The 24,249-nt window shown below is 49.0% G+C and overlaps 1 protein-coding gene across 1 annotated transcript in view; it reads right to left on the bottom strand.

The window, feature by feature from the left end:
* MYO7B (myosin VIIB) overlaps nucleotides 1–24,249 on the bottom strand; it is a 100,935-nt gene that overhangs the window by 15,663 nt on the left and 61,023 nt on the right. The window contains exons 19-26 of the mRNA XM_030800982.1: nucleotides 23,725–23,819; nucleotides 14,065–14,149; nucleotides 12,569–12,787; nucleotides 11,140–11,310; nucleotides 10,303–10,512; nucleotides 10,001–10,168; nucleotides 7,424–7,551; nucleotides 1,420–1,546 (exon numbers count right to left, since the gene is read on the bottom strand). Of these exons, the coding sequence (XP_030656842.1) occupies nucleotides 1,420–1,546; nucleotides 7,424–7,551; nucleotides 10,001–10,168; nucleotides 10,303–10,512; nucleotides 11,140–11,310; nucleotides 12,569–12,787; nucleotides 14,065–14,149; nucleotides 23,725–23,819 (1,203 nt within the window). The remainder of the gene's footprint in view (nucleotides 1–1,419; nucleotides 1,547–7,423; nucleotides 7,552–10,000; nucleotides 10,169–10,302; nucleotides 10,513–11,139; nucleotides 11,311–12,568; nucleotides 12,788–14,064; nucleotides 14,150–23,724; nucleotides 23,820–24,249) is intronic.

Below are 24,249 nucleotides of genomic sequence, written 5' to 3'. Positions count from 1 at the left end.
TCAGTGTGTAAGGTGCATTGAGGTGGCACCCTCACACCCGTTAGAAGGATCACAGATCAGTGTGTTTCTGAGGAGCAGTTTGGCAACAAGTTTTAAATGGTGCATAGTCTTGATGTGTGCACACTCTTTGTCACGATAATGCAGGCCTATCCTAAAGGTGGATGTGTGGTTTTCTATCATGGTGGCATCTATGGTGATGAGTGACTAGAAGATGGACTTTAAATGCCCACCCACAATTCCAGTGCCTTCTGGAACAGCGAGGCATCAAGCTGGCATCTGGGAGGTTCATACCATGAGAAAACATAATGAAGACAGTAAATGAAAAGTGCAGGGCCAGGTGCGGTGGCTCACGCCTATAATCCCAGCATTTTGGGAGGCCAAGGTTGGAGGATCACCTGAGGTCAGGAGTTTGAGGCCAGCCTGGCCAACATGGTGAAACCCCATTTCTACTAAAAATACAAAAATTAGCCTGGTGTGGTGATGCACACCTGTAATCCCAGCTACTTGAGAGGCTGAGGCAGGAGAATCACTTGAACCTGGGAGGCAGAGGATGCAGTGAACCAAGATCGCTCCACTGCACTGCCGCCTGGGCGACAGAGTGAGACTCCATCTCAAAAAAAAAAAAAAAAAAAATGCAGAAGAGTCCATGTCCCAAACATGCTCAAGAAAACGCGCTGAGGCTCTTTTTGTCTCACAGAGAGATGTTATTCCTTCTGCCTTGGGGAAGGGAGGAACAGCCTGGAAGGGTTTACTGGTGTCAGGAGCAGCCTGAGTGCCATGCGCAGATGGCTTCAGTGACCATGGTTCCTGCTGTCCTCAAGGGGACATGTAAGAAAGTGTTTTCTGTTTGATCACAAGGACCCTGTAACACCACAAAAGGCCAGAAGAAAATATTAATGGAAGTTAGCTCTGAGTGTGGGGGTGACTTTTATTTTGGTTTTAGACGTTCTGCATTTCCACATATTACTTTTATAATCAGAATTTAAAGGCATATTAAATCAGTGAAGCTTGGGGCCACTAACACTCAGCCAACCCACCTCCATTTTCAGTCCTAAGAACTAGAAAGAGGTGCCGTGGCCCATCTCCAGGCAGGGCCCACTCCTGGACACCTGTCTTTTCAAGGCCCATGTCATCTACCTTCTCATTTTAGTCTTGAAGCGCCATCCTGGCACCTGAGCCAAAGTGAAATGGCCCTGCAGACCCTGCGTAGGGGCTGGAAGGAGCCAGGAGCAGGGTTCTCTTTTCCAGATGGGGAAACTGAGGCCTGGAGAAGCATAGGCATGGCTACCCATCTGGCCTGCAGGAGCAGGAGAAATGGGCCACGGACTGGAATCTGTGGACCTGCTCCAGGGCCAGGGGCCACCTACGCTCTCACCAGAACCTGCCCTCTGCCCGCCCTCCCTTCGTGAACCCTCTCACCTTCATGAACCTCTCTGAGGGTGGGAAGCAGCCGAGGCAGAGGCTGAGCAGGATCCAGCCCCGGGCCAGGCTGCTTGTTTTGAAGTTCTCCGAGAGCTGCTTGCACATCTGGCAGTAAATCTCATCCCTGAAAGACACAGACCACTGGGAGAGTAGGCTGGGGGCTGGAGAAGGAGAGGAGACAGGGGTACCTGGGCACACAGCTCTTCTACACCTCTGAGAGGTCCCATATGCAGGGCACCTCTCCAGCACTGGGCCCTGCCCAGCCTCCTCCTCTCTCAGGACAGTGCCACCAGGCTCTGCATCCCTACTCGATTCCTCTCTCATGGCCTGTGCTCTCCGTCCTTTAGGGTGGGGCTCGGCTTCAGGAAGCACCGGGTTCTCCAGCCACAGCCCTGTCCTCAGCAGCTGTGCCCTTTGCACACCCCATCTGTTCCCAGATGTGCAGGATCCCCAGCCTCATGCTGAGATCTAGCCTCACGGTGATTACAGTCATTTCTCCCTCTGCCTTGAGGCCCCACCTCCCTCCCTGAATGCAGCCCCTCCCCTCCACAGCAGAGAGAAAAGTGAGGACTTCATGGGAGCCACTCAATCCCATCTCCTGACCATTCCCACTCCCACAGTCTATGGAGCCTCCCCACTCCTGGTGGGGGTGTGTTGGGGGCGGTTCTCTCCTGCGTCCTTCCCCATGGACTCAAGCCTCTATCATGTTATAAAAGTGGCCCATTAACACCTCAAATGCCACGTCTCCAGAGGCCAGCATCTTTCCCCTAATACTCTGTGGTGTGCTGGTAAATGTTTATCAACCAGCTCCCCCAGGAAGAAAAGCCCAGTTCACAGCATTTGCTTATTTCTGTGATGTGAATGTTCCCACCAAAGCCAATGTCAACTGCGACACGACGTAACCACACGGAGTTGGGAAGCAATGTGCATGGTTGGCTCTCTGAGTTCCTGCATCCCTCCTCTTTCTGCGGTCTACAGGCATCAGCCATTCACCCAAACTGGAAATCTGGGGGTCATCCTGGAGCCCTCCCATCCCTTCATTCCCCCAATCCAACCAGCCCCCACCATCCATCCAGCCCCCACCATCCAACCAGCCCCCACAACCCAACTGGCCCCCACCATCCAGCCAGCCCCCACCATCCAGCCGGCCCCCACCATCCAGCTGGCCCCCACCATCCAACCAGCCCCCACAACCCAACTGGCCCCCATCATCCAGCCAGCCCCCACCATCCAGCCGGCCCCCACAACCCAACTGGCCCCCATCATCCAGCCGGCCCCACCATCCAGCCGGCCCCCACCATCCAGCCGGCCCCCACAACCCAACTGGCCCCCACCATCCAGCCGGCCCCCACCATCCAGCCGGCCCCACCATCCAGCCGGCCCCCACAACCCAGCCGGCCCCCACCATCCAGCCGGCCCCCACAACCCACTGGCCCCCACCATCCAGCCAGCCCCCACCATCCAGCCGGCCCCCACAACCCAACTGGCCCCCACCATCCAGCCAGCCCCCACCATCCAGCTGGCCCCCACCATCCAGCTGGCCCCACCATCCAGCCGGCCCCCACCATCCAGCCGGCCCCCACAACCCAACTGGCCCCCACCATCCAGCCGGCCCCCACCATCCAGCCGGCCCCCACCATCCAGCCGGCCCCCACAACCCAGCCGGCCCCCACCATCCAGCCGGCCCCCACCATCCAGCTGGCCCCCATCATCCAGCCGGCCCCCACCATCCAGCCGGCCCCCACAACCCAACTGGCCCCCACATCCAGCCAGCCCCCACCATCCAGCCGGCCCCCACAACCCAACTGGCCCCACCATCCAGCCAGCCCCCACCATCCAGCTGGCCCCCCATCCACCATCCAGCCCCGGCCCCCACCATCCAGCCAGCCCCCACCATCCAGCCGGCCCCCACCATCCAGCCGGCCCCACAACCCAACTGGCCCCCACCATCCAGCCAGCCCCACCATCCAGCCGGCCCCCACAACCCAGCCAGCCCCCAAAACCCAGCCGGCCCCCACAACCCAGCCGCCCCCCCCCGCCCCCACCATCCAGCCAGCCCCCACCATCCAGCCGGCCCCCACAACCCAGCCGGCCCCCACCATCCAGCCAGCCCCCACCATCCAGCCGGCCCCCACATCCAGCCAGCCCCCACCACCAGCCCCCACCATCCAGCCGGCCCCCACAACCGAGCCAGCCCCCACAACCAGACGGCCCCACCATCCAGCTGGCCCCACCATCCAGCCAGCCTCCACAATCCAGCCCCCACAATCCAACCAGCCCCCACAACCCAACCACCCCCCACCATCCAGCTGGCCCCCACCATCCAGCCAGCCCCCACCATCCAGCCAGCCACAACCCAGCGGCCCCTACAACTCAACCGGCCCCCACAACCCAACTGGCCCCCACCATCCAACCAGCTCCCACAATCCAACCAGCCCCCACCATCCAGCCAGCCCCCACCATCCAGCCAGCCCCCACAATCCAACCAGCCACCACCATCCAACCAGCCCCCACCATCCAACCAGCCACCACCATCCAACCAGCCATCACAATCCAACCAGCCCCCACAATCCAACCAGCCCCGACATGCTGCCAACTGTCTCCTGCATGTTTCCTCTGTCCCCTCCTCTTGGCTCCTGTTCCTTGGGCAATTCCTCATCAGCTCTCTCTGAATCTCTGTAGCAGCCCTGCCTGGCCTCCCAGCCCCAGGCTCTATCCTGCCACATTGCCAGGGAGGTCTTTCTGGAAGTCAAATATGATCAAGATTCTCTCTTGCTTAAAACTTTCCCTACTTCCCTTAGGATAGAATCTAAGCTCCATACCCCATCTATGGCAAACCACTCAGAAATTCCAGACCCTGTGGGCTGTCTCAAGGGTGACTGTTGCAGGCCAAAAGAGTGAGGGTCGTGATCCAGTATACCACTGGAGGCTATATGAGCAAACAGAAAACTGTTCTCATAAAAGCAGAATGTTGGCAAACTGAAAAACTGCGTCTACCGCCCAGAAGGAATGCTGAGGGCAGTCACGACCCAGGCACAAGTGTTTCTTGTGATTATCTACAGGGCATATCTGAAGCCTGTTAGTAATAATATGAACCTGTGATCAATTAAGCAGCTGACCAATCGTTACCTCCTCCTCCCTGCTCATTCTACCCAATAAATACTAAGGGCTGAAGAAGCTCAGGGCGGGGGCTGTCTTTGCTCACTAGGAGCAGGGAGCCCTTTTCTTCTTCCCCTGGCCCCTTCCTTTAAAACAGTTTCTTTGTCTTAAGTTTTCATTTCTACGTTCATTCCCCCTTCGTTCCGTCTCATAATGACGGTCTCAAGTAGTCACAGTAGTAACTGTGGTAGGGACGGTTTCAAGTAGTAACCGTGGCAGTCTGTCACCGGTGACCTGTTTACCCTTTCCCTCTGTCTGGCAAACACCCCTCCTCCTTCCTGGCCCAGGTAGGCGCTAAGGCCACTCCTCCTTGGTGCCCCATGGGGCCCTGAACAGACCTCCATCTTAGCACATACTGGCGTTGTGAATTTCCTGGTCCTCTCGTGCTCCCCAACTAAAGGATGAGCTCCTCCAGGACACAGCCATATCTTCTTCATCTCTGTCACCGGCCCTCAGGCTGGGGCCTGACCCAGACTGGGTGATGAGCAAGTGTGTGTGGAATGTGTGACAGACATGGAACGGGGCATCTGCTTTGTCTGGGAATTTCACCAAGGCCCTGCAGCCAAGGACAAATGGATGCTCACATCCAACATTCTAAAGAGACACAATCTTGCAGGATTTACTAAAAGGTGGCAGAACTAGTGCAGCCACCAAGCCACCTCCAGCCTGCATAAGGGAAGATAAGAAATTTGGAATGTGATTCCTGGAAGGGACTTCATGGGGGTAGAGAGATCTGTGGCCCATTTCCACTCCCTGTAAGTGATGAGGGTGGTGAGGGGGACCCCAGGAGAACTGGGGGCTGCCAGAGAAGAGACCCATGTCACTCCCCATCTGATGCCTGCTGAGCTCCAGAAGCCCATTTGCCACCTCCCAGGGTACTAGAATAGAGCCTGTTGACTGAGTTCTTGCTAGTGCTTGACTTTTGTACCCTGGAGTTAGGGACCTCCATGAACAAAGACATTAGCGCCTGCTTGTTCCTGGAGAATTCTGAGCCCATCCTGATGGGCAAGGAGGAGAGAGGACAGGAGATGGGAGCTGCACATGTACTGTATGGTTGGGCAGGCATGAGCTTCCTGCTGACCAAAAGATGTCATGGAAGGAGCTGAGCTTCAGGCATCTAGATGGGATCCCACACAGGCAGGCAGCCCATTTTCTAGAAGACCCCAGGAGTAAGAGGCTGTGGGATGTTCCACTTCAGCCTAGAGTCAGTAGGAAGTCTCAAGGGATCAGTGTTCGACAGTATCACTGCTGGACACCAGCACTGTATGGGAGTGCCTATAGGGGGTGTCTGAAGAACCCAAAGTACATGTCATTTGAACATAACTTTTATGTGTCTGCCATATTGGAGGGTGTGGTATGGTGGCCAGTGAGGATTAACCATGAGAGAATTAGAACCAGCTAAGTCAGAAGACTTGCCCAGCCAGTGTCATGCAGGCACCTAAAACTTGAGAAGCCCTGTAGTCTTACTGGCTTGAAGAACCAGAGTTTGGGGTACCCACAGCAGCTTGAAAGTGAGAAGGGAAATCTTGTAACAAAGAGAATCAGAGGAGTCCTAAATTTTGCACATAAAATCTTCCCAAATCTCTGGTTGCCCCCTGACACGCACGGCGCGGCAGACTCCAGGTACTCTAGCCAAGGCTAAAATAACTAAACAGGGATTCTAGCTTCTGCTCATCATGGAGACAGAGTTTGAGTCCAGCCAAGGTAGTTGCCTCCTAAAACAAAAAGTCAATGCTCTTTGAAAGAGTATAACAGAATCCAGAGTCCCTAACATATCATCCTCAATGTCCAGGATACAACCCAAAAGTACTAGACTTATGAGGAAAAAACAGTCAAGTACCAGATATATGAGGAAACAAACATACCACCATCCTCAAGAGAAAAGACAGTTAATAGAGACTGAGATGACCCAGGTATTGGATTTGCAGAAAAGATTTAAAAACTACTGTAAATCTGCTCAAGGATATAAAGGAAACAATGCTTATAGTGAATGAACAAATAGGAAATTGGCACAGAAATATAAAAAAGACCCAAGTACAAATTCTAGAACTGAAAAATACAATATCTGAAATAAATTTGTTGGATGGATATGACAGCAGACTGGGGAAGACAAAAGATCAGTAAATTTGAAGACAGGTCAGTAGAAACTATCCAATCTAAAGAACACAGAAAAAAGAAAGAAAAGATAAGTAGACCCCTAGGTACCTGAAGAACAATATGAAAGAATCTTACAGAGGCTTAATTAGATTTTGAAGGAAAGGAGAGAGACAGAATGAGGTAGAAAAAATATGTGAAGAAATAATGACCAACAGTTTCCCAAATTTTGTTAAAAGTATTAACCTAAAGTAAGTGAACCCCTAAAACACAGTAGTCTGTTCCTTAAAGCAGTGAACAATCAGCCTCTGTATCTTCGGATTCTGCTTCTACACATTCAGCCAACACGGATGGGAACTGCAGTGTTTGCAGGCTGACTATACATGTTTCTTCTAATTGGTATAGAAACCCATTCCTATAAAGCAAATTGTATATAAAGCACAAAATGTACAATATAAATGAGGAAGCTATTCATTTACAGGGCCCTGCACTACAGCCTGTTCTAAAAGGAATCACTGGTCCATGATGACTCTTTTCCTAAAACCAGGTTTTACTCATGGCTTTTTTAAAAGGCAGAGCACATAGAGAACCCTCGGTAGCTATGATATCTGCTGTCCTGAGACCCAGCCTGCAGGTCGCAGGACAAGGAGGTGTCATAGGGGTGGTGGGGGAGGCTGTGGCCATGGGCTGAGAGCCAGCAAGGGCATCTGATGCTCTGAATGGGGCTGGGATGGGAGTGGGAACTGACCTGAGGCTGGGCCGCAGGATGGCGTAGCCCACAATGAAGTGCACCTTCTCCAGGTTGGACATGGGCCGGTCTGCACCAAGGCCATCGGGCTCCAATGCCTCCTCTCCAGTGTTCAGCTGGCTTGCCACCTTGAAACCCAAAGGCAGCCATCAGGACAGCTATGATTCTCCCCATCTGCCAAGTAGGAAACTGGTGCACAGGGAGGGAAGCAATAGACTGGAACTCTGCAGCAGGCCAGCAGCAGCTGGGAGCAGAGATTTGTGCCCTGGGCTCACCTGGCCCGTGATCTGAGAGGACCGCTTCAGCTTCATGGAGGAGATATCCTTGGTTCCTTTGTCCTTGAGGCCAGATCTCTGTGGAGGGAGATGGTTTCCGCAGGAAGGTGAGCCTGGGTTAACCTCAGTGATGCTGACCCCACAGCCTCCTGGGGTGGAGCACATGTCCCTTTCACCCAGCCATTTCCTGGCCCAATTTATAAAGCACCATGCAGTCCCTCAGCTCTGTAGAGCTTTACCACACACACATACAGGTGCATGTCCCATCCTCACTTCCAGGTGTGGAATCAGAGGCTCAGGGAAGGCAAGAGACTAGACAAAAGCTGCTCAGTGGGTCACCGGCCCCCAGGGAGGGGCTCAGGGCTGTTCTGATCCCAAAGCTTGTGCCTCTCCCCAGTAAACCCCTGGGAGGTGGGACTGGGTCTGAACCCAGGTGCTTAGGACAGCCCCAGGCCATGGTCATTCTCAGTAAAGATAGCAGATGAAGCAGGATGCTCTGCCGCTGCAAGGTGCTCTGCCGGGGATCCGAAGAGACAGGGTTGAGAGGCCGGGTGGGAGGGAGGGACTGGCTGCAGCCACCAGGATCTGTTGCTCTCCTTAGGCAGAGGTCGCCCCTTCTCATGATGGTGTCATGAGAAGAATTTGCTGCCAAAATTGGAGCTCAGTGTGGGACTGAGCTTGGGTGGGGGTCAGCCTGGTCCAGGGCCAGGCACCAGCTCCTGGGTGCATCAAAGCTGGTTTACCGCGCAGGGGCTGGCCATGAAACACATGAGCTGGCAAAGTCTGTAAGGGCAGTGAGGCTTGCTGGGCTCACTGCTCTGTGTCTGGGGCACATCATGGATACTTAATAAACAGGTGCAGGACAGAAAACCTAAGATCTGACCTCTGGGAAGCCAGTCCTGCTTCCCCCCATGTCCACCCTTCAGAGGTGCTGGTTGGCTAGACTGCCTCCCAGAGTCTTTTTCCTGAGTGGCTACCAGCCTCCAACGTGGCCCCCGTGATCCCTGCATCCTGAAATTCCTGCCCTGTGTGGGCCCCTCCCACAGCCACAGGTATGTGACTTCCAAGACTGGACATTTGCACCTTCCTTCTTGCTTTTCTTCTTGGATCACTCATGTTGAGGGAAGCCATGTTGTGAGGATGCCCAGGCAGCTTTGTGGAAAGGCCCATATGACAAGGAACTGAGGTCTCCCACCAACAGCCATGTGAGTGAGCCCTCTTGGGAGCAGCCCCTCCAGCTGTCAAGCTTTCAGATGACACCATCCCCAGGGGACAGCTTGACAGCAACCTCATGAGGGACCCTGAACTGGAACTATGCAGCTAAGTTGCTCCTGACCCTCAGAAACTGTGTGAGATAATAAACGTGTGCTATTTGAAGCAGTTAGGTTTGGGGGGGGTAATTTGTTACACAGCTACAGATATGACACACTCTGGCAGAGCCCATACCTCTAGAGATCAAGGAGTCAGGGCTTGGGCCTGGGCAACTTCTCTGTAATTCCTGGACAAGGTTGGCCATGTGATGGGGCTGCAGGCTCCTTTAGATTCCTATGCAGTCAGCCTGCACACAGGACCCCACAGGTATTGAGCTAGGTCCTAGCTGGTCACCTGGCACATGGGGCAGTCATGGGCTCCTGCCACTGGCGGGCCACTGAGTGCTGTCACTGTGTGTTATTAATTTGGACTGTTCTTGGTTAGTTCCACTAAGATTACAGCATGGAAACGGACTTTAGGAAGGACTTGTGACCAAAAATGGATGTGAATTAACTTTCACTAGAGGACAGGGTAGAACATGGGTCAGGAGCTCGGTTTTTGAATTCAGCAGAATGGATTCAAAGCCCAGGTCCCATGCACATGTCCACTGCAACTGGGGGCAGGTCATTTCAGCTCTTCGTTTCTTTAGCTATAAATAAACATAGTCATCCCTAACTTGTAGGGTTAGCCCACCTGGGAATTGAATTAAGAGTGGCAGCTGGCACAGAGCAGGCTGTCAGTCAATAACACCTGTTATTATTATTGTTATGTGCATCTGAATCTGGCTCAAGTCACACCCAATACTCAGAGTCCAGGGCACCCTCTCTGTTAATGGCTGTATAATTCAAAAAGCCCGGGATGGGGATTCATGAGCTCCTGAGCATGGTTCAACACTGAAAGTGCCTGCACCATGGCCTGGGGGCTGGGTTCCGTGGGTGAGGCTGGGCTCCAGGTCTTGTCTCTCCGTCCTGTCCAGCTGCCCCAGGGACTGGGCCCTGGTAGGCACCTGGCAGGTGTCACCCTCCTCTGCCCGCTGCTGCCCCCCACTTGCCTGTGCAGATCTACTGTGCTGTGGAACCTGGGCACCATGCTCCCTGCCCAGCGTGTCATGGATCTGCTGCATCACTGAGCTGCCCTGCTGGCTGCTCCTGGCATACAGCACTGGCTCTGGGAGGTCACCCATGAACCTCAGGATGACGTTCCATATGACCAGGGCAGCCTGGGGAAACAAGACAGAAGGCCCAGTGGGAACCCATCGGTGACTACGGCCCCTTCCTTCTCCCCCCCGAGCCATAGCTCAGACCCCAGGCTCAGGGCTGGCCTGATCCACTAGAAGCCAGTGAACCCTGGTACCAAGCAGTCAGTGTCATCTTCGTGGTAAAGCAGCGGGTATCGGAGGGGCCGCCGGATGTGTGTGTGGCTGGCTGATTTCTGGAAGTAAGTCACAGCAAACTTGGGGAAGGTGTACTCGGCCAGGCCATCCACATCCTCCTCAGGCTCCTCCGCCATGGGGACTGTGTCCAGGTCAACCTCAAGCAGCTTCTGGGTCTTTGATTCCAGATCCTACGGCCATTGAGGGAGAACATGGGTCAGCACGGCTTTCAGGTAACAACCAACCTAACAGCTGGCTGTCCAGCAGGCCGGGCAGCACGGGGGCTGTTGCGTTATCCCGCTCCCTGAGGTGCTGGAGACCACCCATCCCCACATTCAGTGGGCTCAGGTGGGCTGCCGTGTGCCAGCACAGGGCTCTCTACACACCCTGCCGGGCAGGGGCAGGGCTCCTGCCCTCTCCCCTCCTGGCCCCATGCTCAGACACTGTGTCCTCTGCCGCATGCCCCATCCTCATTGCAGCTTCCTCAGCCACACTGCAGAGCAGCGGCTTCAAAGGTGCTCTGGGGGTGCCCGGGTGGGGTCAGATATATGCGGGGAATGCCGTGTGATGGAGAGCCCAGCAGCATTGGTGGAGAAGGCTCCAGGAAGTCTTGCAGGTGGGAAGCCTGCCTGACTCGAAGGCTTTGACCACAGAACCCACGCACGCTCCCCTCTTCCGTGCGGGACCAGCAGGGCTGCAGCACACACTTGGCCACCGCTCTGGCTTCTCAGGGAGCCGAGAGGAGGACTGAGTTCACAGAATGGGCAGGCTTCCCTGTCCCCACCCGGGGCGGATTGTGGACACCAGGCTTGTGTTACCTCAAAGCGCGGTGGGGCCTGGCCCTCCTGGCCCCCAATCATGGCAGGGAGGAAGCCGAACACCTTCTCCACCATCTCCGTGTCAGTGACGGTGTCGTAGATGGATCTGCGCTTCTTGGCGGGGAGAGCACCTTGGCTTTTCTGCCCCTCGGCCGGGATGACCAGCGGCGCCTGCATACCCTGTGGAGGAAGGTTACCCATGGGCCCAGCCCTGCCTACCCAACAGGGCAGGCACCTCCCAGAAGCCAAGTAAGCCTCATCCTGCCATCGTTTGTCCAAATCAATATTCTGCTCTGAAACAATAGATTTTAACAGCTAATGTGGTTAGAGATCAACCAGCCAGGGCTTTCCCTTTCCCAGTGATAATCAGAGCTCTGGAGAGGTGAGGTTGCTGGCTTGTCCCTACCCTCAGATGGCCCTTAAGACACCCCTTCAAACTCCAGGGACCCCCTAGGAACCCGGCTGCACAACCACTGCTCAGTACCGCTTGGTCCCTTCATTCAAAGGGCATCAAGGGTCCACCAGGACAGGTCCCCAGGGGCTGCAGTAACGAAGTCACAGATCAGACTGCTTTGCGGCCAGCTGGGGGCATGCGGGTGCAGAAGCATGCTGCTGACGTGTCTGTGGGCGCTTTCTCTCATTTGCCCTGTTCACTGTATTAGCAGTGTGCTTAGTAGACCAAGTTTTCATCCATGGAGCAGAAGTCAATGTCATCTTAGCCCCTTTGCCTTATCACAACTTCCAAATGAGCCAAGTGTGAAGGTTGAGTCTCAAGTACTCGATGGAGGAAATGGGGTTATTTTCTTGTTGCTGTCCCCCTGCTCCCTGTCCTCCCAGCCCCCCAGACACTCAGCAGCTCCCCTTGGTATTAATATTTCTGTCCCCTGAGCTGTCATACACAGCCCAATAACCAGGGCACTTTGCTCTCTTCCATGGAACTGGGGCCTTTCCCAGCTTGTCTGGCTCAGCTTTGCTGCACCTTCCAGGGGACTGAACATCCCTGCCCCAAAAATCATCTCCAAGGTGAAAGGGAGGGGACCGGAGCTCACCTTCCAGGTTTAAGGCTAAGGCTGTCCCATTGACCTGCTGCCTCTCCCATGCTATACCCTGCGTGCTCCTGGGTGGTGGCCACGGCTCCCCAGCCATTGCAGAGCCCTTGTAGAACTGACTTTGAACAGGGAGAGGAGGGTGTGTCTCTCATGATATCTACATCTCAGGCCAGATGCCTGCTAATTTGCCTCTTGTGTCCTGTATCCTTGCTGTGCTCTTGAGTAATTGAACAAATTTTACGTCTTGGCTTGTGGTGGGGGTGGGGGGATTTTCCAAAGTGCTCTGGTGAGCTCTCTACACAGCCGCTCACTCCTTCTTGCCCTCACCCACTGGGGCCCCAGCCAGCCCGACCTGCCCAAGAGGCTAGGTGACCACCTACACTGGCCTTCCTTTGCTGGAAGTTGCGCCGGGCAGCCATGCCCCTGGCATGGGCCTGAATGACCACCACTGCCCTCCTCTTGGTCTGGACTTGCTGGCGCACCAGGTATCCCCTGCACAGGGCCTGCAGCTGGACTGTCCTCTGCCGCATGGCCTGGTACTGCCTCGCCAGCAGCTGGCTCCGGGCAATAGCCTGCAGGCGCTCAAAGCCCACGAGGATCTGTGGAGGCAAGAGGGAGGTGGGATCAGGGGCAAGAAGGCCTTCCCCAGGAAACAGAGAGGGGTGCTCCCCAGGAGACAGTGCAAGATAGATTCATAGTTAGTTTTGTTTTGGCAAAGGGCTGGTGCTAGAATGGTACACACCTATGAACACAAGAATAGTAAGTGAGTTATTGCTTGTAAAGTACTTAGACCAGAGCCTGACGTGCAAATAAGTGCTAAATAAGCATTTGCGAAATAGCATAAATAATAAAGTGGCCTCCTTGAGGCCGTGGATGGAGAGAATTCGTGTGGATTTCACATGGGTGAAATGGGAGAGTGGATTCCTGAGGCCCTGCTGTCCACATCTGCCAGCCAAGTTCAGCTGACTTGCCCAGGGCTAGCACACCTGTGTGGAGGCCTGTGGCCATGCAAATCCCTCAGAGCATCTTTAAAGTAAAAGTGCAGTAATAAATGGATGAACACCAGTGCCGCAAACATCCCCTGGGCCACAGTGGTCCCTGGGCTTCCTAAAGACCTGCCCAACGGGTTGGCTTAAGAGCTTGGAAGTCACAGCCCCTCATCTAAATCCCAGCTCTGCGGTTTACTAGTCTCATGCTCTTGGGGAAACTGCTCAACCCCTCTATGTCTCAGTTCCTTGATGTACAGAGTTGGCTTAATATTAAATAAAATGATGTATGTGAAGCAACAGGCCCCAAGGAACTGCTCCACACAGGTCAGCTACTATCATACCGTTGGTGGGCATGGAATGCAGGCAAGCTGGGCCAGTCTTGCTGATGTGACCATTTCATGTCATGACCAGTCACATCCATGACAAAAGCAAGTGGCCAAGTGACACGGGCACAGCCATAGTTGCTCTAGTTCATTCTTTTGAGCAGATACTCATTAGCAAATGCCCGTGGTTAAGAGAAAAAATTAGGAAAAGGTACTTGGAACAAAGAATAATCAATCCATTTGATTATTTTGTCGCCTGCAAGTTGGGAAAAGCCAGGAGTTATTCCATTCCAGAGCAGGACACCTAGACTAGCTCTGAGGATGCTCTAAATTCTGCAAAACATTTTGAAGCCTATAGACCATGGGGCCAGAGATTATGCTAAGAAGAGACTGTGTGGGATGCTGAGGTCTGATCATTTTAAATTTGCAAGCCATGTCTGTGAATGGTTTGATCCTTCCTGCCTGAGGTCTCTTATTCAGAGAAACAAACTTTACAAATCTGTCTTTCACTGGACAGTTACCCGCTGGTCCCGTGGGCCCAGCCGCCCCAGCGAGCTCTCTCACCAGCTTGAAATTCCTCCTGTTGCAGTAGCCTCTCCACCAGGCCTGCAGGGTCACAGCTGCCCGCCTCTGCCTCAGGAACTCCTTCCTAGAAGGGCAATGCAAGCCGCACATATGTAACAATCCCAGATGGTTTAAAGCCTCTGGGGGAGAAAAACTGGTTTGGAAGGGAAGAGGGATAGTGAAATATTGGGAAAAATGAATACGTACAATCCTTTCTCAGAAGGTGTTACAGACCAAAAGACACATAGGCAGGTTAGGAACAAAATATCTACTATCAGCAACCCAAATTGGTGGATGATGACAGTCCAGTTTTTTGTTTTTGTTTTTGTTTTTGTTTTGTTTTTTTAAACGGAGTTTCACTCTTGTCGCTCAGGCTGGAGTGCAATGGCACGATCTCGGCTCACTGCAACCTCCGCCTCCCAGGTTGGAGCAATTCTCCTGCCTTAACCCCCTGAGTAGCTGGGATTACAGATGCCTGCCACCACGCCCGGCTAATTTTTGTATTTTTAGTAGAGACGGTTTCACCATGTTGACCAGGTTGGTCTCAAACTCCTGACCTTAAGTGATCCACCCACCTCGGCCTCCCAAAGTGCTGGATTACAGGCGTGAGCCATTGTGTCCAGCCGACAGTCCAGTTTTTTAAGTTATCAGAAAATTCTTCCTTATTCCCTCTACCCCCAAAGAGCTATAAAGGGATAAAACTTACTTCCGCATTGTTATTGCAGATGGCCCTCCTCTGGCCACTAGCCCAGGGCTAGACACGGAGAAGAAAACCTGAAAGCTGGGCTCTGGCGAGGCGGAGTCACTCCCAGGCAAGCTCAGTGCATATAGAGATGCAGGCATGCCTCAGTTTATTATGATGTTACTTTGCTTTATTGCACTTTGCAGATATTGCGTTTTTAGAAATTGAAGGTCTGTGGTAGCCGTGTGTTGAGCTAGTCTATTGGTATCATTTTTCCAACAGCATGTGGTCACTTCATATCTGTATCACGTTTTGGTAATTCTTGCAATATTTCAAATTTTTCATTATTATTACATCTGCTATGGTGATCTGTGATCTTGAATGTTACAATTGGAATTGTTTTGGGGCATCACAAACTGCACCCATATAAAATGGGAAACTTAATAAATGTGTGTGTTCTGACTGCTCCACCAACCAGTAGTGCCCCATCTCTCTCTTTTCTCTGTTTCCCTGTTCCCTGAGACATAGCGATACTAAAATTAGGCCAGTTAATAATTCTATAATGGCCTCTAAGTGTTCACGTGAAAGGAAGCATCTCATGTCTCTCACTTTAAATCAAAAGTGAGAAATGATTCAGCTTCGTGAGGAAGGCCCGTCCAAAGCTGAGACAGGCCAAAAGCTAGGTCTCTTGTGCGAAACAGCCACGTTGTGAATATGAAAGAAAAGTTCCTGAAGGAAATTGAAGGTGAAGGTGCTACTCCAGTGAACACATGAATGATGAGAAAGTGAAACAGCCTTCTTGCTGATATGGAGACAGTTTTCGTGGACTGGATATAAGATCAAACCAGCCACAACATTTCCTTAAGCCAAAGCCCAATCCAGCGCAAGATCCTAACTCGCTTCAATTCTGTGAAGGCTGAGAGAGGTGAGGAAGCTGCAGAAGAAAAGTATGAAGCTAGCAAAGTTTGAGTCATGAGGTTTAAGGAAAGAAGCCACTTCTATAACATAGAAGTGCAAGGTGAAGCAGCAAGTGCTGATGGAGAAGCTGCAACAAGTTATCCAGAAGATCTAGCTAAGGTCATTGATAAATGTGGCTGCACTAAACAACAGATTTTCTTTTCTTTTTTTTTTTTTTTGAGATGGACGCTCCCTCTGTTGTCCAGGCTGGAGTGCAGTGGCGCGATCTCAGCTCACTGCAACCTCCACTTTCCAGGTTCAAGCGGTTCTCCTGCCTCAGCCTCCCGAGTAGCTGGGACTACAGGCTTCCACTACCATGCCTGGCTAATTTTTGTATTTTTAGTAGAGATGGGGTTTCACCATATTGGCCAGGCTGGTCTCGAACTCCTGACCTTGTGATCCACCCACCTCGGCCTCCCAAAGTGCTGGGATTACAGGCATGAGCCACCACACCCGGCCAACAGATTTTCAATGTAGACAAAACAGCCTTATATTGGAAGAAGATGCCACTAGGACTTTTATAGGTAATAGAGAGGTATAGAGAGGTCAGTGCCTGCCTTCGAATCTTTAAAGGACAGGGTGACTCTCTTATTAGCAGCTTATGAAGCTGGTGACTTTAAGCTGAAGCCAATGCTAATTGACCACTCTGAAAATCCTAGGGCCCTTAACAATCATGTTAAAGCTACTCTGCCTATAATCTAGAAATGAAACAACAAAGCCTGGGTGACAGCACATCTATTTATAGAATGGGTTACTGAATATTTTAAGGCCACCATTGAGACCTACTGCTCAGAAAAAAAGATTTCTTTCAAACTATTACCACTCACTGACAATTCACCTGGCCACCCAAGAACTCTGATGAAGACATACAAGGAGATTAATGTTGTTATGCCTGTGAACAAAGCATCCATTCTGCAGCCCATGGATCAAAGGGTAATTCAGACTGTCAAGTCTTATTTAAGAAATAAATGCCATAATGCTATAGCTGCCATAGATAGTAATTCTTCTAATAGATCTGGTCAAAGTCAATTGAAAACCTTCTGGAAAGCTTTCACCATTCTAGATGCCACTAAGAACATTCATGATTCAGGAGAGGAGGTCAAAATATCAACATTAACAGGAATTTAGAAGTTGATTCCAATCCTCATGAATGACTTTGAGGGGTTAAGATCGGTGGAGGAAGAAACAGCATATGTAGTGGGAATAGCAAGAGAATGAGAATTCGAAGTGGAGCCTGAAGATGTGGCTGATTTGCTGCAATCTCATGATAAAACTTGAATGGATTAGGAGTTACTTTTTTTTTTTTCTTTTTTGAGACAAGGTCTCACTCTGTTGCCTAGGCTGGAGTACAGTGGTGCAATCTCGGCTCACTGTAACCTTCACCTCCCAGACTCAAGTAGTCCTCCCACCTCAACCTCCTGAGTAGCTGGGACTACAGGCACACATCATCACGCCTGGCTAATTTTTTGTATTTTTAGTAGAGATGAGGTTTCACCATGTTGCTCAGGCTGGTCTTGAACTCCTGGGCTCAGATGATCCACCTGCCTCAGCCTCTCACAGTGCTGGGATTACAGGCATGAGTCATCTTGCCCAGCCAGGAGTTGCTTCTTATAGATGAGCAAAGAAAGTGTTGTTGTTGTTTCCTTTCTTTGTTTTCTTTTTTGGAGACAGGATCTCACTCTGTCATCTGGGCTGGAGTGCAGTGGTGCCATGAGCTCAACATAACTTTGAACTCCTGGCCTCAAAGATCCTTCCACCTCAGCCTCCCAAATAGCTGGACTACAGGCATGCACCACCATGCCCAGATAATTTTTGTATTTTTCTTTTGTAGAGATGAGTTTTCACTATGTTGACCAGGCTGGTTTTGAACTCCTGGCCTCAAGTGATCCTCCTGCCTTGGCCTCCCAAAATGCTGGGATTACAGGTATGAGCCACTGTGCCTGGCCAACACTTTCTGATGTCATTCTACATGTATGTAGAGAAAATATTTAAGAAAATTGTATTACATATGAGAGAAGGTAAATGGACATAAAAGGGGGTAAAGTTTCTATACTTCACTGGAAGTGGTAAAATGATGACACCAGTAGATACTTTCTCTCTGTGTGTATGTGTATAATGTGATACCTAATGCAACCACTTTAGAGAGCTAGAAAAAAGATATATACTCTAACACATTGTAGATAAATCAAAATGAAATACTTAAAAATTTTTAAATAAGTCATAGAAAGGCCAGAAAAAGAAAACATAAAAATGTAAAGGAGAGAGAAAAAAATAGAAAACAAAAAATAAAATGGCAGACGTGAGCTCTAATATGAATAATTACATTAAATGTAAAAGGCCTAAATACAGTAAGTCCTCAATGTTGTTGATACCTTCTTGGAAACAGGCTTTGAGTGAAATGATATGTAATGGAACCAACTGCTTTCTCATCATTATAATGAAACCACATTGAAGGGAACAATGATATTCAAACACCTGCTGTATATTCTTGGAAAGTCATAGTTTCCGAGAATCTGTTGATGATGTTAAGGGAGAATTTAATGTATGCCAATGACATACATTGGCAGAGATTGGCAGAATGGATTGAAAAACATGACCCAATTACATACAGTCTATGAGAAACTCACTTAACATATAGTTATATAGGTAGGCTGAAAGTAAAAGGATGAAAAATATAGATCATGTAAATAGTAATCAAAACAGGAGTGGCTATATTAATACTAGATAAAGTAGACTTCAGAGCAAAGGAGATAACCAGAGACAGAGAAGGATATTACATGATAATAAAAAGCACGTCCACCAAGACATAGCAATCCTAACTGTGTATTCACCAAACAACAGAGCTGCAAAATACGTGAAGCAAAAATGATAAAACTGAAATGCAAAAGGTAAATCCACAATTATAATTAGAGACTGTCTCAACAATTGATAAAACACATAGACAGAAAATCAGCAACAATATAGACTTCAACACCGCTACCAACCAACAAGAGCTAATTGACATTTTTCAGAGCACACCTCCGAATTAACAGCAAAATACATGTTCTTTCCAAGTGCTCTTAGTATATATACCAAGGGAGGACATATCTTGGGCCATAAAGGAAACTTCAACACACTTAATAGAACTTAATTCATACAGAGTGTGTCTCTTACCATAGTGAAATCAAACTAGAAGTCAAAGACAAAATGGTAACAGGAAAATCTCTAAACACTTGAAAACCAAACAACATACTTCTAAATTTCACAGAGGAAATTTCAAGGAAAATTTAATTTTTTTTCTGAATGAAAGTGAATGAAATTGAATGAACTAAATGAAAGTATAACATGTGAACATTTGTGAAACACAGCTAAAGCAGTGCTAGGACAGAGATTTATATCACTCTACATTAGAAAAGAGGAAAAGCCTTGAATTAATAATCTAATCTCCTGCCTCAAGAATCTAGAGGAAGAGGGTAAAATACACCCAAGGATGTATTTTGGAAGGATGAAAATAATGAAAGAGCAGAAATTAAGGAAATTAAAAATAAAAAATGAGAGAAGAAGTAATGAAACTAAAGCCCGATTATTTGAAAAGGACAAGAATGTTTTTGTTTTGTTTTGTTTTTTTGAGACAGAGTCTTACTCTTGTTGCCCAGGCTGAAGTGCAATGGCACGATCTTGGCTCACTGCAACCTCCACCTCCCAGGTTCAAGCGATTCTCCTGCCTCAGCCTCCCGAGTAGCTGAGATTACAAGCACCTGCCACCACACCCGGCTATATTTTGTATTTTTAGTAGAGACAGGATTTTGCCATGTTGGCCAGGCTGGTTTCGGACTCCTGACCTCAGGTGATCTGCCTGCCTTGGCCTCCAAAGTGCTGGGATTACAGATGTGAGCCACCATGCCCAGCCAGGACAAGAAAATTGACAAATCTTTAGCAAGACTGATGAAGAAAAAAAGGGGAAGACATAAATTGCCAATATCAGGAATGACACAGGGGATATCATTACAGAGTTTGCAGATATTAAGAGGATAATAAGGGAATACAAATTGACATGCATACATTTGACAACTTAGATAACATAGACTAGTTCCTCAGAAAGCACAAATTACCACAACTTGCTCAATATAAAATAATTTGAATCATTCCTATAACTATTAAATAAATTGAATTTATAATTAAAAACTCTATAAAAAAATTCCCAGGCCCAGATATTTTCACTGGAGATTTTTGCCAAACATTTAAAGAAAAATTCACATCAATTCTACACAATTTCTTCCAGAAAACATAAGAGGAAACACTTCCTAATTCATTTTATGAAGCTAGTGTTACTCTGATACCAAAACCAGACAAGACAAAAGAAAAAAAATACTCAGATCCCATGAATATAGATGCAAAAATCCTTAATGAAACATTAACAAACAGCATTCAGCAACATAAAAAAAGAATTATACACTATGACCGAGTGGAGTTTCCTCCAGGGATGCAAAGCTGGTTCAATACTTAAAAATCAGTAAACGTAACTCACCACATTAAACGGCTAAAGAAGAAAAATCACATATCATTATCAACTGATGCAGAAAACAAAATTGACATTCAACACTTGTTCATGAAAAAACTCCCAGAAAACTAGGAATATGGGAAGCTTCCTCGACTTGAGAAAGGGCATCAATGAAAAACCTACAGCTAACATTATATTTAATGGTTAAAGTCTGAGTGTTAAAGGACACTCAGATAAAGGACAAAGCAAATATATCTGTTCTCACCACTCTAATAATACTGGATGTTCTGGCCACTGCAATAGGCAAGAAAAGGAAATAAAAGACATATGGATTGGAAAAAAAAGAAAGAAAACTGTCCCTATTTGCAGATGACAGGAATATCTACATCGAAAATTCTAAGGAATTTATAAAAAGTAAGCTCAGCAAGGCTGCAGGATATGAAGTAAACACACAAAAATCCAACATATTTCTATGTGCTAGCAATGAATATGCCAATGTCAAAATTAAAAATACAGTACCATTTACAATTACTAAAAAAAATGTAAATCTAATAAAACATGTACAGGGTTTGTGTGCTAAAAACTACAAAACATGGATGCACGAAATCAAATAAGATCTAAATAAATGGAGCTACATATCATGTTTATGGATTGGAAGATGGATTTAGTAGAGATGTTAATTCTCAAATTGCTATACAAGCCTATTATTATCAACAATCCCAGCAAGGTTTTTTTTTTGTAGATATGGACAAGATTATTTTTACATGTACATGGAAATGCAAAGGAACTAGAATAACTAAAACACTTTTGAAGAAGAAAAGTGGGAAGAATTAGTCTACACAGCTTTAAGACTTATTATATATTATATAACTACTACAAACAAGATGCTGTGGCACTGTGGAGGGATAGAGTCATCGACCAATGGAATGGGATAGAGAACCTAGAAATAGACCCACACCACTAGGTTTTGAAAAAGATGTAAAAGCAATTCATTGAAGGAAGGATAGACATTTTTTATGAATAATACTGGGGAGACAACCATAGAAAAAAAAATTTAAAAGAACCTTGACCTAAGCGTCACGCTCTATACAAAAATTAATTCAAAATGGGAATGTATCATGGACCTATATGTAACATATTTAAAACTATAAAAACTTTTAGAAAAACACAAAAGAAAATCTTGACAAAAAGAGTTCTTAGACTTAACACTAGAAGCATGATCTATGAAAGAGAAATTTGACAATTAGACTTTACCAAGATTAAAAACTTTTGCTCTGCAAAGCCCTCTTAAGAGGATGAAGAGACAACCTACAAACCGGGAGAAAATATTCACAAACCACATAGCTGACAGAGGACTAGTATCTAGAATATATAAAGAACTCTCAAAACTCAACAAAGACTCCAATTAGAAAACAGGCAGGCAACATGCACAGACAGGTCACCAAAGAGGGGCCACATACTTGACAAGCACACACAAAGGTGTTCCACATCAGGAAATGGTAAGGACAGCCACAATGAGAGATCATCACACACCTATCAGAAGGGCTAAAATAAACAGCGACAACATCAAATACTGGTGAGGATGCAGGGACACTGAATCAAACAGACATTGCTGGTGGGAATGTAAAATGGTACAGCCACTCTTGAAAGCAGTTTGGCAGTTTCTTAAAAAACAAAACTTGTAACCACCGTATGACTCAGCAACTGCACTCCTGGGCATACATCCCAGAGAAATGGCAACTGATGTTCTCACAAAAACCTCATAAATGTTCATAACAGCTTTATTCATCAAAGCTAAAAACTGGAAACGGCCCAGATGTCTTTCTACAGGTGAATGGTTAAACAAACTGTGGTGTATCCATCCCATAGAATACTACCCAGCAATAAAAAATAACAAAATTATTGGCTGGGTGCAGTGGCTCACATCTGTAATCCGAGCACTTTGAGAGGCTGAGGCAGGCAGATCACTTGAGGCCAGGAGTTTGAGACCAGTCTGGGTAGCATAACGAAACCCTGTCTCTATAAAAAATACAATAATTAGCCGGGCATGGTGGTGGGCGCCTGTAGTAGTCCCAGCTACTTTGGAGGCTGAGGTGGGAGGATAGCTTGAGCCCGGAAAGCAGAGGTTGCAGTGAGCCAAGATTGTGCCACTGTACTCCAGCCTTGTTGACTGAGCGAGACTTTGTCTCAAATAAACAAATAAATAAATAAATATTAATGCAACCAATAACCTAGATGAATCTCCAGAGAAACATGCCAAGTGAAAAAAGCCCACCCCAGGCTGCATGTTGTATAATTCCACGTATATAACATTTGTGCAATGGCAACATTCTAGAAATGTGAAACAGGTTAGAGGTTGCCAGGGTTAAGCAGGGCTGGGGGCGGGTGTGAGGGAGGGGGCGTAGCTAAACAAGGCCGCAGAAGGAATCCTGGTGGTAAGACGGTTCCACTGGGGGAAATGGGTGAAGATTATGGCGATATCTCTGTATTAACTGCATGTAAATCTACAATAATCTCACAACAAAAAGTTTAATTTAAAATGTTGGGAGTCAGGGTGGCCAGCCTCTGACCATGGGGGCCTGTTTGGTCAGATGCGGCCTGTTGTCCTGAGATCGGCAGCACCAGAGGCTGGCCCCGAGCTGGCCTCCGGCTTCCCAGGAGCAGAGCTGCCTCTCTAGCTGTGGGCCCTAGCTCTCTGCTCCCTGCCCTGCTCTCTGTCCCCTCATTCTCTATTGCCGGGGCTGACTGTCTTCTACTTTCTCATGCCTGGGTTTCCAGCCCTTGCTATGGTGGCTCAGGAACCCAGGTGAGGGTGGGGCAAGGCAGCAGCGCTGCTGATCCGCTGATCCTGGATTACAACGTAAGCGGTACCCTCTTACTGACCAAGGAACCCAGGCAAGCCATGGATTCTTTTCTGTCCAAAAGCAAATTGCCTCACAACCCAAACCCATACGCTTTGATATAATTGAAGGGGAACGTCAAACCCTGGTTGAGAGCGGGGCTGCCCCTTCATTCAGCTCCCGTCTCTTGCATATGGAGTGTTTTTTTTTTTTTTTTTTGAGACGGAGTCTCGCTCTGTCGCCCAGGCTGGAGTGCAGTGGCGCAATCTCGGCTCACTGCAAGCTCCGCCTCCCGGGTTCACGCCATTCTCCTGCCTCAGCCTCTCAGAGTAGCTGGGACTACAGGCGCCCGCCACCACGCCCGGCTAATTTTTTGTATTTTTAGTAGAGACGGGGTTTCACCGTGGTCTCGATCTCCTGACCTCGTGATCCGCCCGCCTCGGCCTCCCTAAGTGCTGGGATTACAAGCGTGAGCCACCGCACCCGGCCGTTTTTTTGTTTTTTCCAAACATTCCAATAATGTATCCGAATTCTCTGGCCAACACAGGCTGCAGTGTGCCTGGTTGAGAGGCATTGGAAGATCTCAGTAACCCCAGGGAGGGCCCAGCAGGAACATGTGATCCTGGTTTGTGGGCTGCAGGCCTGTGTGGGGACACTGTGGGCAGGAGTGGGCTGGGTGGTCCTTGGGGTGGGGCCGGCACCTGTATCTGTAGCCCCGCAGGACTCTCTGGATGCTGAGCGCCGCTCTGTCCAGCACCTGGCTTCTCTGTACCTCCAGCAGAGTGTCCTGATGATCCTGGAACGGGAGAGATGCCGTCACCGGGCTGCTCACCCTCACCCTACAGCCCCTGCCTGGGGCCAGGGCTCTGTCTCCCGGAGGTAGCATCTCTCAGGCTTCTCCCAGGAGGGCAGGCCAGAGAAGGGGGCCCTCAAAGTGACCTTGATGTTGCTCAGAGACAGGAGCTGCAACTATACCTCCCACCCCAATCCAAGAACTTCCCACATTAGCTCTTTCTTCTTGCTAATTCAATCTGGCATCCTTCATTTCTACTCTGAAGAATTCAAGAGGGGGCACAAAATTTTCCTGAAGTTGTGTTTTATTTCCCAAAATTCATGTGACATTTGCATTCAACCGTGTAAAAGCCCCATGCTTGTTTCAATATAAAAATGTTTCCTTCAATAATAGTGGGAGACTTTAACAACCCACTGTCAATATTAGACAGATA

The sequence above is a fragment of the Nomascus leucogenys genome, chromosome 20 (genome assembly GCF_006542625.1).
Source record: "Nomascus leucogenys isolate Asia chromosome 20, Asia_NLE_v1, whole genome shotgun sequence".
NCBI lineage: Eukaryota > Metazoa > Chordata > Mammalia > Primates > Hylobatidae > Nomascus > Nomascus leucogenys.
This window is presented reverse-complemented; position numbering and strand designations above follow the sequence as displayed.